This window comes from Sapajus apella, unplaced genomic scaffold, assembly GCF_009761245.1.
Source record: "Sapajus apella isolate SASKATOON/1434 unplaced genomic scaffold, GSC_monkey_1.0 scaffold13, whole genome shotgun sequence".
Classification (NCBI taxonomy): Eukaryota; Metazoa; Chordata; class Mammalia; order Primates; family Cebidae; genus Sapajus; species Sapajus apella.
Window position 1 is genome coordinate 15,789,866 of NW_022436953.1, and position 17,993 is coordinate 15,807,858.

General features: G+C 37.1%; 1 protein-coding gene across 8 annotated transcripts in view; it reads left to right on the forward strand.

The window, feature by feature from the left end:
- The window catches only part of VTI1A (vesicle transport through interaction with t-SNAREs 1A), a 374,621-nt gene that overhangs the window by 16,050 nt on the left and 340,578 nt on the right, over positions 1 to 17,993 (forward strand). For all 8 annotated transcript variants that reach the window (XM_032281118.1, XM_032281113.1, XM_032281120.1 and 5 more), the window contains exon 3: positions 800 to 910. In XM_032281118.1, coding sequence (XP_032137009.1) covers positions 800 to 910 — 111 coding nt within the window. The remainder of the gene's footprint in view (positions 1 to 799; positions 911 to 17,993) is intronic.

Consider the following 17,993-nt stretch of genomic DNA (forward strand, 5'->3'; position numbering starts at 1 on the left):
CCTGCTGTGATTTCACTAAGCTATATGTAATTTAGCCTATTACTGTATCCATTCAGTGCCGTATCAATGTGGTTATAAAGCATCAAGAGTTAGGCTGAAGGTAAAGATCACATGTTTGTTTGTACATGATTTTCTTGATTAGAAAACACCTGCCAGAGTAAATGTCACCAACTCAGGCTTGGCTGGTGTTTCATGGATTAACCATGGGAAATAATAGCTTACTTTTTCTTCCCGTAGTGGTGGAGGTTAATGGTCAGAAGACAAAACCAGGTTGGCTTGAATGATAGGCTATTCCAAGTATATTGAAATCAAATTATGAAGAATGTTTGGATTAATGTGTATCTTTTATTTTATTTTATTATTATTTTTTGAGACGGAGTCTTGCTGTGTCACCCAGGCTGGATTATAGAATTTTACCATGTTGGCCAGGCTGGTGTCAAACTCCTGACCTCAAGTGATCCACCTGCCTTGACCTCCCAAAGTACTGGGATTACAGGCATGAACCACTGTGCCTGGACAAATGTATATGTTTTAAAAGAAATTATTGGCAAAGCAAGTACTTAGGCACAATGTGTGTCACTTGGCAAGTACTCAGAATTGTTGAACTAAACAAAAATTAAGTGTAAAAGTAGTTTCAGTGTTATTTGATCATTCAGCACGCTGAGCCTGGTTCTTCAGTTGGTACATTCAGCACCCTGACCCTGGTTCCTCAACTACAAAATGAGGAATTAGAATTAGACCCTTTCAGCTCTAAACATTTGTTCAAATAAGAATAAGAATGTTTCTCTCCCACTTCTAGCTTGAACAGATGGATTTGGAAGTACGAGAGATACCGCCCCAAAGTCGAGGGATGTACAACAACAGAATGAGAAGCTACAAACAAGAAATGGGAAAACTCGAAACAGATTTTGTGAGTCAAATTCGACCCTTTGTCGTATTTACTTTTTTTAAAAAATTGTTTCCTCCTCATTTCTCAGTCAACATTAAATGTACAGTCTTTCGGGCTCATGTAGAAGACAAGCAACAGCTATCATTCTTTATGACTGGGGGAGCCAAAAAATGGTTATAGAGTTAGCTAATGGTGGAATTTAAGGTATGTTGGATTCATGACTCACAAATAGATCCAAGTCATGCAGCCTTTTGAGTCTGAATGGTATTTACTGGTACCTAGCATTTATTAAAATGTTGAAACTCAGTTTTTAGCCTTTCAGGGTTTGCAGCCTTTAAGTTGCAGCCTTTACAATTGTACTCCTGGACCTCAGGGGCTCATAATCTCCTGAAAGCGTATCCGTATTTTTGGATGCATGTTTCTATGTCTATTTTTTTTCCTGGGATAAATTCTATAGACTTAATTAGATTTTTAAAAAAATATATTATATCCTGCCCCCAAAAAGATAAAAGAAACTACTTTCAATTGACAATTTATATGTGATCTTTTATATTAATTGCCCATGAGAATATTTAGCTGTCTCTTCCTATATATCTGGCATTTAACTTTATCTGCTTTATAGCAAATTGAAGAATATAAATGTAAAGGCATAATGTTGAAGTTATTAGTAATTAAAAATTAATAGGAGTAGAAAAGATATGGCTGAGTAATTCCACTCCTGCATATATATCCAAAAAAAAAAAAAAATTGAAAGCAAAGTCTCAGAGAGAGATTTGCACATCCATATTCATAGCAGCATTTTCACAGAAGCAGAGAGGTGGAAGCAACCTTAGCATCTGTTGTTAAATAAATGGATAAACAAAATGTGATGTATCCATACAGTGGAATAGTATTCATCCTTGAGAAAGGAAGGAAATTCTAACATATGCTACAACTTGGATGAACCTCAAGGACATTATGCTATGTGAAAAAAATCACTCACAAAGACAAATACTACATAATTCCACTGATATGAGGTATCTAGAGTAGTCAGATTCATAGAAACAGAAAGTAGAACAGTAGTTACCAGGGACTTGGGGGAGGGAGAAATGGAGAGTTGTTTCATGGGCAAAGAGTTTCAGTTTTGCAAGACTGAAACTTGCAAAAAGTTCTGGAGATTGGTTGCTCAACAATATAAATATATGTAATACCACTGAGCCATACAATTAAAAACGGTTAAGATGGTAAACTTTATATGATTCTACCACAATTAAAAATAAAAAGATACAATTCTCAGCAAACTGACACAAGAACAGAAAATCAAACACTGCATGTTCTCACTCATAGGTGGGTGTTGAGCAATGAGAACACATGGACACAGGGAGGGAAGCACTACACACTGGGGTCTGTAGGAGGGAAATAGGGGAGGGACAACGTGGGGAGGGGAGTTGGGGAGAGATAGCATGGGGAGAAATGCCAGGTGTAGGTGATGGGGAGGAAGGCAGCATATCACATTTCCATGTGTGAACCTATGCAACAATCTTGCATGTTCTTCACATGTACCCCAAAACCTAAAATGCAATAAAAAAAATTGAAAATAAATAAATAAATAAAAATAAAAAGATACAGATAAAAATAGTTTTAAAACCCTGCTAACGATAAAAGGACAAAAAAGTTAACACAGTAACAACTAGCTGTTCTTATAGGCTGGCACAGGAAATTAGGTTTTCAGCAAATTAATTAAATTTCATATAACTCACATTAAAAAAAAAAAAGATACAGGCGAGGAAATATCTGAGCCTTACCTATGAGCAACAAGTCATGTGTTGACTGATAAATCAGCTGTATTTTTGAATCTGGGGCCCAAATTCACAAGGAATGTCAAGAATGTGTAAGGATCGTTCCACCTCAGTTCTTGCCTTAGGTGTTTTGCTTTTGGCGGGTATACCTTCTAGACAACCGTATACTTTTCCCTTACAAGAACAACATCAATGGACCTGGTAGATATCCCTCCTAGAGTCTGGAAATAGCATGATTTGCAGTTATGCATGCTTGTTTTGTATTTGAATGGCTATTATCCTGAGAAGTTGAGGCGGAACATATCAATTACTCTGATGCCTTTTAGACCGTGCTCCTGTTAATTAAAAAAAAAAAAAAAAAACCTCACGATGGGCCCAAATTGATAAATAAATGTATATGCCTAGGTCTGTGCTCTGTAAAATTTTCTCCAACTGCTTTGCAAAAGGCTAGTTTTGTTAAGCAGGAAATATGAAATATAGTGAGAAAATTGGGTTAATTTAAGAACTTGACAACTCAAATTTATACTGAGAAAATTCTAACCAAAGTTAAAGTTTCAATATAAATGATGAAAGCAAAATAAAATATTGATAAGGATTGTTTTAGCTTGCTTACCTCATTTTTAATGGAACTCTTTTCTGAAGATTTTTCTTATGGGTTCTAGAAAAACAAAGGGTGTGAAATCGCCAGGGCTGCGACAACAAAGTGCCACACACTGGGTGGCTTCAACGACAGACGTTTGTTTTCTCACAGTCCTGGAGACTGGAAGTTGGAGTCGAAGGTGTCAGCAGGTGTGGCTCCTTTTGAGGCCTCTCTCTTTGATCTTTAGATGGCTTCTCCCCACGTCTTCCCTCTATACTTTTCCATGGCCCAGTTTCCTCATCGTATAAGACATCAGTCATATTGAATTACAGCCCATGAGAATAACCTCATTTTAATGTAATCACCTCTTTAGAGACCCTATCTCCAGAGACAATTACCTTCTCAGTATGGGAATCGGGACTTCAACATAGAGATTTAGGAGAGACATAATTCACTTCGTAATATTTAGGTGAGTTTTAATCTTTTATTCTAAATTTTTTTTTCAGAAGTTAAATTACTTCTGTGGCTTAGAAGTCAGCTAACCCAATCTTTAGTCTTTTTTTGTTTCCCAAAGAGTACAATACTGGGTAAAGTCCTTTAGGTATTTGGAAATTGTATACTTGGATAAGTGTTCCTTTCTGGGCTATATTTTCTATTATAAAGAAAAATGGAAGCAACAACTATGAACTAAAAATTTATTCTCTAGGCCAGGGATGGCCAATGTTTTTGCTTCCCTGGGCCACATTGGAAGAAGGATTTTCTTGGGCTACACATAAAATATCCCAACACCGATGACAGCTGATGAACTAAAAAAAAAAAAAGAAAAATCACAAAAACCCTCATAATGTCTTAAGAAAGCTTATGAATTTGTGTTGGGCTGCATTCATAGCCATCCTGGGCTGCCGGTGGCCTACTGGCCATGGGTCGGGCAAGCTTGATCTAGGCTATCATTAGTAATTCATGTATTTATGTGTATATCTGCTACCACAGCCTCCTTCTACCATGTTAGGAAACATCTTTCACCACTACTACTTCTATTGAATAGTGATTTACAGTTTGTAAAGTACTTTAGCATACATGATTGCATTTCATTGTGTGAAGAATAGACAGAGCAGATATGGATTACTATCCTCATTTACACAAGAGAGAATGAAGAGGCTTAGATTAATTATAGATTTCATGCAGCAAGTGTTTCTTGAGTTCTATGGTGTGTCAGGCACTGTCCTAGGTGCTAGAATGCAGCAGCGGTGAACAAGATAAAGTTCTTATTGTCACGTATTTTAAATTATAGTGGGAGAAGAATCTAGTCAGGAAGGCAATAAACAAATACATACATATTATAATTTCAGGTAGAGATACATTCTATTAAAAAAATTAACTGAAGAAAAATAAAGCAAGTAAATGAATAGAAAGTGACCAGCGGAGTGACTGTGGCCATTTTTGCTCAGGTGTTCTCTGAGGTTTAAGTGAGAGAGGAAGAGAGGTGGGTGTGGTTGCAGGGGATGCAGAGGAGCAATCTATGAGGGCATTGTAGGCCGTGGCAAAGACCTTGGCTTCTATTCTGGGTTGATGGAAAGCCACCGGAGGACTTTGAAAAGTGAATGGTCCCTTGACTCTGTTTTACAGCTTTCTTCATTTTACCACACCATCTCACAGGATGTATTTGAATAGAGTGTAGAAAATATTGATATAACTCCCTTGTTTTAATTATTGTTTCTTTTATATATTTAATCCCTTTTTAAAATGGAGAATATCTATTCAAAGATATTTGGTAACTTTCTTATGCTTACATATCATACCTAGAGATACTGAATTTCGAGATAATAGCAGAGATGGTTCTTCAGCTCTATGCGTATTGCCATTGAAGCCGTTCTCCTATTCCCCTTGTAAATAGCAGGACTTTGGGGGAGCATGTATGTGCATGGGGAGAGGCAGTACTGTATTGTTTGACTCCTTTGTCCACCTGCTTTTTTTCGCTAGCCCCTCATTCTCCTCTGCCTACCCTTTGGATGCCTGGATTCTTCAGGCTTCCTCACTACTTACTCCACTGACCTCCTCTGTGTGTGACCATGTTTCCCGCGACTTCCATGGCTGCATCTATACTAACTGGTATTTGTAGCCGAGACCTCTTGATAGCTCCAGGTTCATATTTCTTCTTATTTATTCCAGAGTCTTTTAAACACGTGCAGATTCAACAAGTACTGGTTACTTCAGAGTTATCATTAATTTTTCAACCTTGTACAGCCACTGGGTCACTGAGAATTAGCAGATCTACCACCTAAATATCTCTACTACTGGAAGCCTTCACAGTGTCTCAATCTGGATAATTGTAGTACTATTTCCTAATTCTGTTCTCCTGTCATTCAAAACCCTCTACACCACTCCATAATTATCTTTTGAACACACTGATCTGTATATGTCATGCCATGACACAAAATCCCACTAAGTCCTCATTGTCTGCTGAATAAAATCCAGGTCAATTTCTAGGTATTCTGTCCTGTTCCATTGCTTCTTCACATGTCTAATAATTTTATTATAGTAATATCTTAAGATTCATCATCCTCCCAAGAACTAATTTTTGCCTCTGTGGACTTGATGTTCCTCCTGTTGACAATACGTGCTCTAAGGAATGCGAAGCTTTATTCAAGTAGTTAGATAGTTTACCAGCAAATCAGATTGGTCCTTTCAGAGTTTATTGTTAGACTTTGTTAGGACAGGTTTAGAGTAGCCTTGTTTTTATGGTGTGGCCTTTCTTGGGTTCCTTTTGCATGACTGGAGTGTCTAATAAGTGCTCTCTCTGACGTTTGTTTGGAATTCCATCTCCCACCTCTAAAATATCCAGTCAATCCATTACTCCCCAGTACCTGTTCTCTGTGAGACCTCATGCGGTCTTGTCCTCTGCATATGCAAGTTCATTTTCAGCCAAAGACTTAAGGGGCCCACTTTCTTGGTTTCTGGAGCTCCTTCTCTATGTGGCTCCTCACCATTACCCTGCTAAGTTGGAGGATGCATCCCAGCAGCCCTAACCCCCGTGTCTGGCCTGGCTCCTAAGTTCACTGACCTGCCGCACTCCATTTGGGTCCCACCTCCACGTGCTGCAATCAGGAAGTTGCCTCCAGGGACATGAGCCATGTGCGGCTCATTTCACGTGTTTTTCTTCTTTAAGGAATTACACTCCTACACTGCCTGTTGTCAAACTTTAGAAAACAATTGATTCATGCATTTCATCCACATTCACAGTTGTTTAGAACAGGAGGGTTAGTCATACACCAAGTACTCCACCATGACTGAAAATGAACGTTCAGTGTTGTTTTGATGTTTTTTATTCCTTAATAGATAATTTTATATATCACAGAAGGAAAGATAATAGTCTACTGTTTACTGTAGGGAAATTGCAACTCTCCCTCTGAAGGGTTGAGTCTAAGTATGCTAAAATGAAATGACACTAGACAGATGAACGGGAAAAACCAAACAAAATGTATTGTGTACATAAGTGCAAGGGCCCACACACAAAGCACGAGACTCAAAATAGGGCCAGATGACTGAAGCTTGTATACTGTGCAGAAAACCTGGAGGTTTGCAACATGCAGACAGGTTATCAGAGCGAGAGGGGAGGAAGGCGTGCAAGCAAAGGTTGTCTTGGCTCTGTCGATGGAGCATCGCAGGCAGCAGCCCTCTGGAAGAATGGATGGGAGTCTTGTGGTAAAGCTTTCTCTGTTACCTTTAAAAGTGCCAGGCACAATGGCTCATCACTGTAATCACAGCACTTTGGGAGGCCGAGGCAGGTGGATCACTTGAGATCAGGAATTCACATATCAGCCTGGCCAACATGGTGAAACCCCATCTCTACTAAAATTACCAAAATTAGCCGGGCATGGTGGCGCATGCTTGTTCTAATCTCAACTATTTGAGAGGCTGGGGCAGGAGAATCTCATTAACCCGGAAGGTGGAGTTTGCAGTGAGCTGAGATCGCACCACTGCACTCCAGCCGGGGCAACGGAGTGAGACTCAGCTGAAAAAAGAAAAGAAAAGAAAAGAAAAGCGTCAGACTTTTCAGTCTCCTTTTCCTGTGAGTTCATCTTTCCAAGATCTGGGTAAAGCCGGTAGGAGTTGGAGTGGGGGTGCTCAGAGAAAGCCTGTTTTGCATTCGCTGTGTACTTCTCTGATACAGATTCCCTCGAAAATGCAGATCTCCAGCTTTTCAGAGCCACTCCTGTGTTTGTAGCCCCTCTGAATAGCCATCTCAAAATAAGCCAAAGAAGTATATTTTGGGGTGGCATATTTTGGTTTTCTTCATTACAGTGGCTGATGATAGAATATGATTTGTAACTGACTAAATACCTGTTTAAAGGATTTTAGAATTCATGCGGTAATTTGCAGTCAGCGTTGTGTGTGTGAGAAGGTATTAAGGAAAGTTAGTGGTCATACTTAACGTTTCCATTTATACTGTTACCATTCCTGATAATTCTGTTCACTTACATAATTTCATTCATATATATATATATGCTTCTTATAGCCTAATATTGTTCACTTGTGGTTTCTTGTTTAGCCTCAGAGGAAGTTAGGAATATTAGATTCAGAAGAGGTCAAATCTAATCACCTTAATTTTTAGATGAAGTAATAGAGGAGCAAGGAGACCAAATGACTTACTCTAAAGTCACGCTGCTTTCTGGAGCCAGAATCAGAATCGAGTAACTAAGCACCCATTTTAATGTTCTCTTCAAAATCTTTTACAACCTGCCTGCTTTCGAGTTTCCACAAACATTTAATTAAAGTTTGTTTAGGTATTTGAAAACAACTTTTAAAAATTAGAATTCCTGTAAACTCTTCTTGTAATTTCTTCCTTCAACATTGGTATGAGGTTAGCTAGGGCCATCTCATGACAGAATGTTCCAGGAAAATGAACCAGCCAACAGGAAAAAAAAAAAAATGTAGTGGAGGATTTTTTTCAAGCTTAGGATTACTGTTGCTTCTTAAGAAAATCAAAGCAAATTTTAAAACCCTAAATGTATACAAACAAAAAGCCCCCTCAATATTGTATAAAATGTTTGACCAAGTCTCAGTAAATAGAAAAAGGAAGAAACAAGTAAGTGGTGTGCCAGTTTAAGGTTCCAAAGGTTATGAGGACATGGTGTGTTGAATGCTTTTTCACATCTGATACTGTGCTATGATGCTAGCACCATCTTGTGGTTGATTTATATAGTTGCATAATTCTTTTTTCTTGTAACAAAGCTGAACTTCCTTTAAGACATACACAGAAGGATTTGGGGTGGATGATTAGATCTTAATGAATGTTAAAAAGAGATCTTTTTAGCCCCAGTCTCAAGTTCACTTCTATCCCAGGTCAGTGGTGCCTGAGTGCTGTCCTTTTCCTGTTTGGCAGGCTATGTGATGTGATTGTTAGACCAGCTCCTAGTGCAGAGCTGTCTACATCAGAGAATGGTACTTCTATTGACAGTCTCAGCAGTGAGGCTGAATGGTCCTAGAAATCCAACTACCTGCAGACTATCAGAGTTGGTCCCTTAGGTCAGGGTTCAAAGGATGTTGTGGAACAGCTTGAAGCTTTTACTGATACTACCTGTACTCTCTCTTTTCATAGGTGAATGGACAACTTGAGTATCTGAGTTTATGAGTAAAGCCAGTACCCATATTCTTTTTTTTTTTTTTTTTTTTTTAACTCGAGATAGACTAAAGAAGTTCAAATGAGAAAGGTGAATTTAAATTTTGTTTTTGTTGAAAGGTCAAGAATGTATGCTTCTGCTTACATTTTATCTTTTCTGTACTTACAGCTTCCTGGGATATTTTACTTGTATTTTTGTGGAAGCTATGGGAAACCATGAAAACATGTTTTAGAGGTGGTAATATGTGATAATTATAGCATCAGCTAATGCTTCTTACAGGACCATAAGTACATTCTAAAAAGAAATAAGAAAGACTAGACAGCACCACCTCAGAAAAGGAAATTTTCTTACTATGTACACTTAATGAATATACCTGCTATTTAAAAAATTACATTTATTGTTTGATTCTCTGTAACTATAAAACCTGGTCATCATAGAATATTCTGAAAATAAAGAAGAATAAAAAGAAAAAAAATCACCAGTGGCCCTATTATCCTCAAAGAACCATATTTTTCTTTTTTTTTTTTTTTTTTGAGACGGAGCCTCCCTCTGTCACCAGGCTGGAGTACAGTGGCACGATCTCAGCTCACTACAACCTCTACCTCCTGGGTTCAAGCAATTCTCCTGCCTCAGCCTGCTGAGTAGCGGGGAATACAGGCATGCACCACCACACCCAGCTAATTTTTGTATTTTTAGTAGAGACGGGATTTCACCATGTTAGTCAGGATGGTCTCGATCTCTTAACCTGGTGATCTGTCCGCCTTGACCTCTCAAAGTGCTGGAATCACAGACTTGAGTCACCATGCTCAGCCCACATATTTTGAAGTATAAGATTGTAACATTAGTATTTTCCATTTCTATAAATTCTTGATCATTTTGATAGGTGCATAATATTTCCTTGGATGATGTTAGCTAACCTTTCGTTGAATCTTAATATATTTCCATTTACTTCCTCTTTTATTTATGGTGCTGCAGTGAACATATTTGAACAGGATTATTTAATTAGGATCATTTCTCCAAAGACAGATGACCAAGTCAAAGGGTGTCAACAGTTATATGGCCCTTAATAAAATATGCCTGGAACTACATTTTCATTGTGGCTCATCAAATCACATTTGTTCTTTCTCCATAGTTTCTCTGTGTTAGAATGTGACTTTCAAAATAAAAATCACAGGTAGACCAGGACCATTGCTTTACAAGCATTACTCACTTAAACCACAAACAATTATGTAAGAAATATACTGTTATTTATGACTTGGGGGGATTTTACAGACTCTAGAATTAAATACAACTGAGATTCCTTTTTCTAAGATACTCTTCCGTGGAAGATACATTTAATGTTAGTAATGCTAGCCAGTGTGCATGGTTCTCAGAATCTGTTCTAACCCTAAATCCATTTTACATTCTTAACATTTCTTAATCAGAAACTGAAGAACATTTCTTTTAGTTATTTGGATATGACTATGACCTTTAAGAGAGAAAGTACTACTCTATTTATATATTATGTGCATGTGCATACCCATTATTTTCCTTGTTTGCATTCATTTATTCATTTTCTTTTTTTCTTTCTTTCTTTTTTTTTTTTTTTTTTTTTTTTAAGATAGTGCCTTGCTCTGTCACACAGGTGGAATGCCTTGGTGTAATCACAGCTCATGGTAGCCTTGACCTCCTAAGCTCAAGTGATCTTCCCGCCTTATCCTCCAGAGTAGCTAGGACTACTGGTGCAAGCCACCACAGCTGGCTGTTTTTAAAATCTTTTTGTAGGGACAGGGTCTTGCTATGTCACCCAGGTTGGTCTCCAACTCCTGAGTTCAAGTGATCCTCCCGCCTTGACCTCCCAAAGTGCTGGGATTACAGGCATGAGCCACCATGCCTGGCCTGCATTCATTTTCTTAAAAAGTTAGTTCCCCATTACTGAGGCTCTACTAGGTAAAATTGTTAGAAAATCATCATGCAGCTGCCCTTCATGTTTATAGGATTCTTATTCCTGGCCTTGACCTTGGTCAATCTTCTCACAGATCTCCTGTTAATTTCAAAGACCAACACAGGAAAGGAACCCATCAGGTAGGGAATTTCCCAAAAATCTATCCTCACTGTTGTCAGTGCCATCTGGGAGCTAATCTGTGCTTGTGTATCACCCTGCTCTCCTTATCCAAGAGCCCATACAAGGTTCATGTTCTTGACCCTTCTCCCCATCATGTACACTTGATTAGAATAATATGATGTGTTAAAGATTTTATTGTTAGTTCTATGTGCTGAATTTGAGTTTGATCTTAATAGATTTTCTTCACTTTGGAAACTCCCAACAGTTTCTTCCAATGTGACTGTTTTATGATGACAATTTTGGGCTTGAAAGTGTTTGCCTTTAGCTTCTGTAAAATTTTATAACCTGTAAAATAACTTCCATGTTCACTGTAGTCATTGCCGAAGTTGAAGTGTGTCCCGATATGGATATCTGTGTGCATATGCACCTACACAGTCATGTGCGTGTAAATTAAGTTCATGTCAGATTCCCGATTGAATTCTGCATTTTAATTGGAATTTTTTCCCACCTACTTAACAATGTTTATTCATCGTTGGAATTATAGCTATGTTACCATTTTATGGCAGAAGGAGAAATTTTTTGCCCTGACTTTATGGCATTTCTAGTTGTTTGAGTTTTCCAATTAGAAGAAGTATATATTTTCCAGAAGCAGTGCTAACTTGCTTTATATATGTATATAGTTTATTGGTTTTAAAACAGTTGTTTCTGTTTATAATCCTTCTAAAATGACTAAACAAATTATTATCAACTTGTTTGCTTGTTTTGCCCGGTGGCTTTGATCTTACCTAGTAAGTAAAGAGAAAAGATAAAACCAGTTAAGATTCTGGTGACAAATTTGGCTTTATTGTTAGATGGCACTAGATGGCACTGTTTGTTTGCAGAGTGCCATTTTTTAAAAAAGAAACTATGGTAGTAACTGAAATTACTGCCTCATGAATAAAATATTTCTGATGGGATTTGCATTTCTATATTGGCTGAAGACACTGTGTTGAATGTTTTATTAACCAGCCCAGTGCAACTGTCAGCCTATTAAAGAGATCCAATGGTCCCTGTTTAGATAAATAAACTAAATAAATCCAATTCGTCAAATTGTGTTCCTGGCTGTTTATTTTCCATTCTTTTGATGTACAGTTTATTTTAAGTTAAAGCCACATCGGTTTAAAAATTAATGGGAAAATGTTATTTGGTGTTTGGAACATGAAGAAGCTAATTGCCATCGTCAGAAAGCCAACTCTGTTTTAATGTTAAATTGTTTGCTCATAAATAGTAAACTTTTTAGTGGTTGCATATAGACTGTCCCATGGTCAAAAATAGTCTGATAGTCTGCAAATATATGGCCAGAGACTGTGTTTTCAAGATTAGTGGAACCTCTGTTTAATTTCCCTGGGAAAAAGTATTACATAGTTTAATAGACAAGCCTTTTCCTTGGCTTTCCCTTTGAGTCACTCTCATTTTTCATATGGTGTACTATACCTTGGAAAGGCAAGTAGCTAATTGATTTTTAAATGAAATGCCTTTTATGAAAGTACTTGCTGGTCACTCTCCTGGTAAAGATCACACATTAAAGGAGAGACAGTGATACGGTGGTAGTGGTATTACTGAAGGAACCAGAGGCCTCCAGGTGATGGCTCAGTGTGGAACTGACGTGTACGTGTTCATTGTTCTCTTAAGGCTTACGTTCTAGAATTGTTGAAACTCACAGTTTAATACCACAGACTGAACTAGAGATTTCATACTTTGGCCCTAGGGTTACAAAAATATTTGAAAAAATTGTGTCAATTTTGTGCTTTGCTAAACTGATGTAAAAGTGGCAGTTTGAAATGACATATCAGGATTCCAATGTCTCATTTCTTTTTTCCTAAGTCTTCAGTTGCTTTTGTGCCATTCTTATCGTCTTTACCCAGTTCCACATTTGTGAGATTCGGAATAAAATTTAAAATGGGTTAGGCACTTTTGACGTAGCATACAGCTTTTAGGTGCGTTTAACTGGTTGTGTTGAAGACTGAGCCAGATCTGATCTCTAGGGCGAAGATTTTTAAACCGTGTAATAGTGGTTGAGTTTTGCTATGTCAATTATTTTAAGCTTTCTTATGCAAGAAGTTAAATTGGGTCTAGAATAGATTTTACCAGAGACTTTTCTGATGATTTCAAGTCCCTATAAGCCTAGCAGAAAACGGACCATGTGTGCAAATGGTCTCATTTTTGGCCTATGTTGTTTTGTTTGACTTTGTGTCCTTTAGTTCCCAAATATGGAGAAATTATATTTTAGAAATAAAAACAAATAACAACTGTGCAGTCAAATTGCGCTTTTGGCTTTTCTTTTAAGAAGTTCATCAGATCATGGATTAAAAGCCTTTGCTAGAAATGCCTCTGAAATGCTTAAGTGTGATCATGTTGGGAAACCTCAAGAAACGTGGCTCCATCTTCAGCGCATTTTATTAATTCTTGAGGCTCCTCATGTTTTTGCAAATACACCAAAGTTATTACAGGTCAAGCTCCATCGAAGAAGATTCTAAGGAAATGTCCAAATTTTCTCGTTCTCCATTTGGTTCTGTTAACTGTTATTGAAACAAGTTACCACTATCTTGGACTTGGAAATATATTGTGAAATGGAGACTTCTTTTATTAGCCGTGAAGAATTTGACATGTGATTGCATTATTAAAATGGAGAAAGAGTGTTGGATTTTAGGCTTCAGAAAGTCACATTGCATGGCATTGGCCTTGGTGTGAAATGTCCTATTATAGAAATGAAATGAGTTTCTTAAAACTGTATTCTGTACTTTAACACAAGGATGCCCCTTTTTAATCTCTTCTGTGTTTTTTTGTCTGATATCTTTTGATTTTCGTAATGGAGTATTGCATCTTTGAATATTGATTGACTGACATTTTTTGTTTCATTGTTTTCTTATTTTGATCTTTTTCTGCAAATCTAATCTACAAAAAACTCAACTGAAGTAAGGCTGGAGTTATCTTACTTATAGAAATGTAATTTTTAAAGTAAAACTTAGGAGAAAATTACTATCCTTATAGCTAGTATCTTGCAGATGTATATTCATTTTAGTTTCAGTGAAGTTTAAAATTTTCTTTTTCTACATTTTTGAATGAATGTGGTACAGTGCTAACCATTTCATCTTTGTCTGATCTGGGGCTCCTAGTTGAATGTTCTATTTATACTTCAAAAATATTATGTATATATTATTAGATTGCCAGAAATTGGGAATCCCATACTTTTCTAATATTGTGTGCAAGTTAAATTTGACCATACTACTGAAAGAGAAAGTATGAAGTACTCAGAAAAAGCCCAGGCAGTGTAGATTGGAGGCCTTGGATACGTGGCATATTCGTTCTGTGCTTCAGTTTCCTTTCCTGCAAATCTGGATTGTAATACCACCTCTGCCCACCTAATGGGGAAATATGAGGGTCAAACAGACCACACTAAAACACTTGGAAAACTGCACTGATTTTTAGTCAGTGACTTCTCTGTGAACAAGTGATAAGCCTTTAATTAAAGAGGTTAGAGGCTAATGTATCTGAAGGTCAGAAAAATTGCTTAAATATCCTAAAAATGTAAACCCTCTTCCACACTGCTTCAGTGGACTAAGTGTGGGAATGTACACAAAGGATTAAAACGTGAAATCTTCCACCATATTCTCTGATACGACCTTTTGAATTGGATTGCTTTTGTATTCCAGCACATTTTGTTTTGTAAAAGACATCTTAGAAATGAATCACTCTATGGTAGTAGAGTCAGAAGAAAAGAAGAAATATGATATTATGTTTTATTTTATATCATTTTATTATTGTATTATGCTACTATTTAGAGTTAGATTTGCAGAGTTTTTATCTAGAGTTCAAAATACACATTGGATTACTTTGATTTCCTTCCCATTTCTTCCTTAGCTTCTAATAACTGACACGTCTCAGCAACATTTAGAAGTCACTGTCTTGACTAGGCCAGACACTGCCCCAATATATATCATATTGAGAGGGAGAAGAGGAAGACTCTATAGTAGGTTGGGGCACAGAGAACAATACCACCAAAGTATGGTGCTTTGGCATGCTGACCGCTTTTGAATTAAAGGAAATTGAAAGACCTTAGACACTGCCTCAGAGCCAAGGACTTTCTAACCTCCTCTTGTTTCTCTCTCCCACCTTACTCTCAATCCCCCCTCCTGCCCCACTGGGAGGGGTTCCCTCTGGAAGTTCCCTTATCCAACTGACAATAACTTCTTCCAAAGGAAATGCAATTGTTTTAAGACTCCCTCTCTCTGAATCTCATCAAATAACCAGGAAAATTCAACCACTCGAGAAAAGACTCAAACTGACTTTTCATTTATTCTTCTGAGAGCTGCACCAAGAGATTATTTACGAGACTTTTTTGGCATAAGACTACCATTGTTAACAGTGTGGTTCCACCCCTCACCTTCCCATAACTCATCCCATTCAGCTTCTAAAAATAATCATTTACAAACTATTGTCTGATCTTTGGGCTCATTAAATTCCCCTAAATATTATTCTCTACCTCTCAAAATTGCCTACACCCTTCTGTCCTCCTCTCCCCAACAAGAGGGTGACTTTAAACCTCAGCTGTCTGGTCCTTCTTTGAATCTCATCTTTGCAGGACTCTCATGTCCATGAACACAATAATAAATTTGTATGTCTTTTCTCCAGTTAATCTGTCTATTGTCAGTTTATTTCAGTGGGATGACTCAATTATTGAATCTTCAGAGGATAGATTTAAACTTTCCTAAAAGTATCTGTTAAGTATTGTCATTCATATTGATAAAGTATTGCCTTTAGTTTGTATACCTAAAGATAGCAAGAAAATCGCCCTATAATTTATAAGTTCCAAGTATTGTTACACACTGAGAATTTGATCTAGAATATACACACATACAGAAGGCAATGTAATACACAACTAAAAATAATATGTTAGAAGCAAAAATGACTTAAATCAGGCTCTCACTAGTAAAACAAATAATATTAAATTAATGTCAAACTAAAGAACAAATGAGGAAGCTGAAGCTAAGAACTTTCGAGCTGATGGTGTTTTAGTCACTTCAGTAAAGTTCATTTTAATTTTGGTGGTTCTTAACAATTTGTTGTTGTTGTTTTGGTATAGATTACTATAGACAACTTACATTGTGCAAGCAGCCAAAAGATGAATAAGACAAACTTTTCAAGGAGCTTGTTGCCTTAATAATTATAATGCTGTGGTAAGTACAATTACAGAGGTACAGATGGAATCGTACATGAAAACAGGGAGGGACATCCAGCTCGTGTCTGTGTGTGTGCGTGTGTGTGTGTGTGTGTGTGTGTGTGTGTGTGTGCGCGCGCGCGCGCACACGTGCATATGCATGTGTGTGTAGGAAGTGGGGGTTTTGAAGAAGGCACCCTCCGAGAGGTGATATCCAGACTGAGACTTGAAGAATAAGGAAGAATTTGAGAGAAGCAGGGTGTAGTCAGGTGGAACAAGCAACATGAATGAAGAATTTGAGGGAGGGATAGTGGAAGGGAGGAAGAGGAGGGTTGGCATGTTTGAAATTGCTCCAGGTGTAAAATATAGGGCTGGAGCCTTGAGTCCTATACTTTGCTGTACATTAGAATCTGAGGATCTTAAAAAAGTTCTCACGCCCGACTCCCACTCCCACATGTTGTGATTTAATTAGCATGGGGTGCGACTTGGGCATCAGAAGGTTTTTATACATCTCAGGTGATCCTCTGTGCAGCAGAGTTTAGGAAGTACTGAGCCAAAGTGTGGGGAACTGAGCCAGAGAGCTTGGCAAAGCCTTGTTGGTTAAGTTGAGCAGCTCAGCCTTTATCTCATTAGTGATTAGACACTATTGAAAGGTTACTTGTGCTGAGTAATGTGGTGGCTTTATGTTTAATGAAGTACCTGGAAATAAAGCTTTTCTTCCATAGGAGTTACAGTGCCATTTCATTTTATTTTTATTCTTCCCCTTGACTCTTTAATGTTATTGCTTTAAATTAAAAAAAATTAAAGTTGGCAAAATCCAGCATTTTACATTGATTCTCTATCAAACTTCTTAAAAAATTAATTACCTTTCAGTAAAAATGTAGGTGTTAGTTGGGGAAAACAGAGAAGCCATGAGATGAATAATTTTCCCACTTAGGTGGCAAAATGAAGACTTTAAATTTTCAATTAAGCTTAAAAAGAAACAAAACAAAACCCGTAGTCTTTGATTGCATACTGACTGTGCCTTTGGCCTACCTTAAGCCAATGCCAATAGAATGTCTTTATATGAATTTTTGTTTTTAAATTTGCAGTCTAACTGTTTTGGAAACAGGCGTATTAATTCCCTGGTAAGAAGGGAAATATAGTTATAAAAGCCATGCATATGTATGTTGTTTCTGCATTTAGTAGGAGACACTATATATCTCCATTTTTTTCTTCACCCTGTGAAGTCTTGTAAGGCTGATTTGAACTTAATTTTCTACAAGAATTGTCAAGAAATTGCTAGTAATCTCTAATCAGAGCAAAAGAAGTACGGATGTGATGGATAAATAGGATTCTGTTATGGCCAGCATCTTCATTGATCTTAGCAGAATTGCTCTTTGCCTCCCCAGTGTCTGTATTTTCTCTTGGCAGTAAGCCGAGTGAATTTGGAACAAAAAGAAAGAGAGAGAAAATCTACTTGGTTCCAAATGATGATAGTTGTGCATTGGTGTGGGGAAAATAACTTACAACTTGATAGTACAATTACTAGAGGATTTCTTGTATCTTGTTTGGGGGGAAATTGAAGTTCCTTTTGTGGCTAGATTGGAAAATTTCTAACTTAACATAACCCATAGCATATGATATCAATTTGAATCTTATGATCATCATATCAAGGGAGTTTTTAATTATGAAATTACTTTAAAAAACTATTTCTGAATAGTAGTCAAGAAGACTCAGAATAGAAAAAAATACTACCATGTGTCTTAAACAACTGCTATTTTAAAATCTATTATATTTCTTAAAGCAAAATAATTGTTAATTTTCTCAGTTTTGAAACATAATATATTGATTAAAGAGTTTTGGTTCATGAATACATTATTTTGCTATGGACTTTGCAATCAG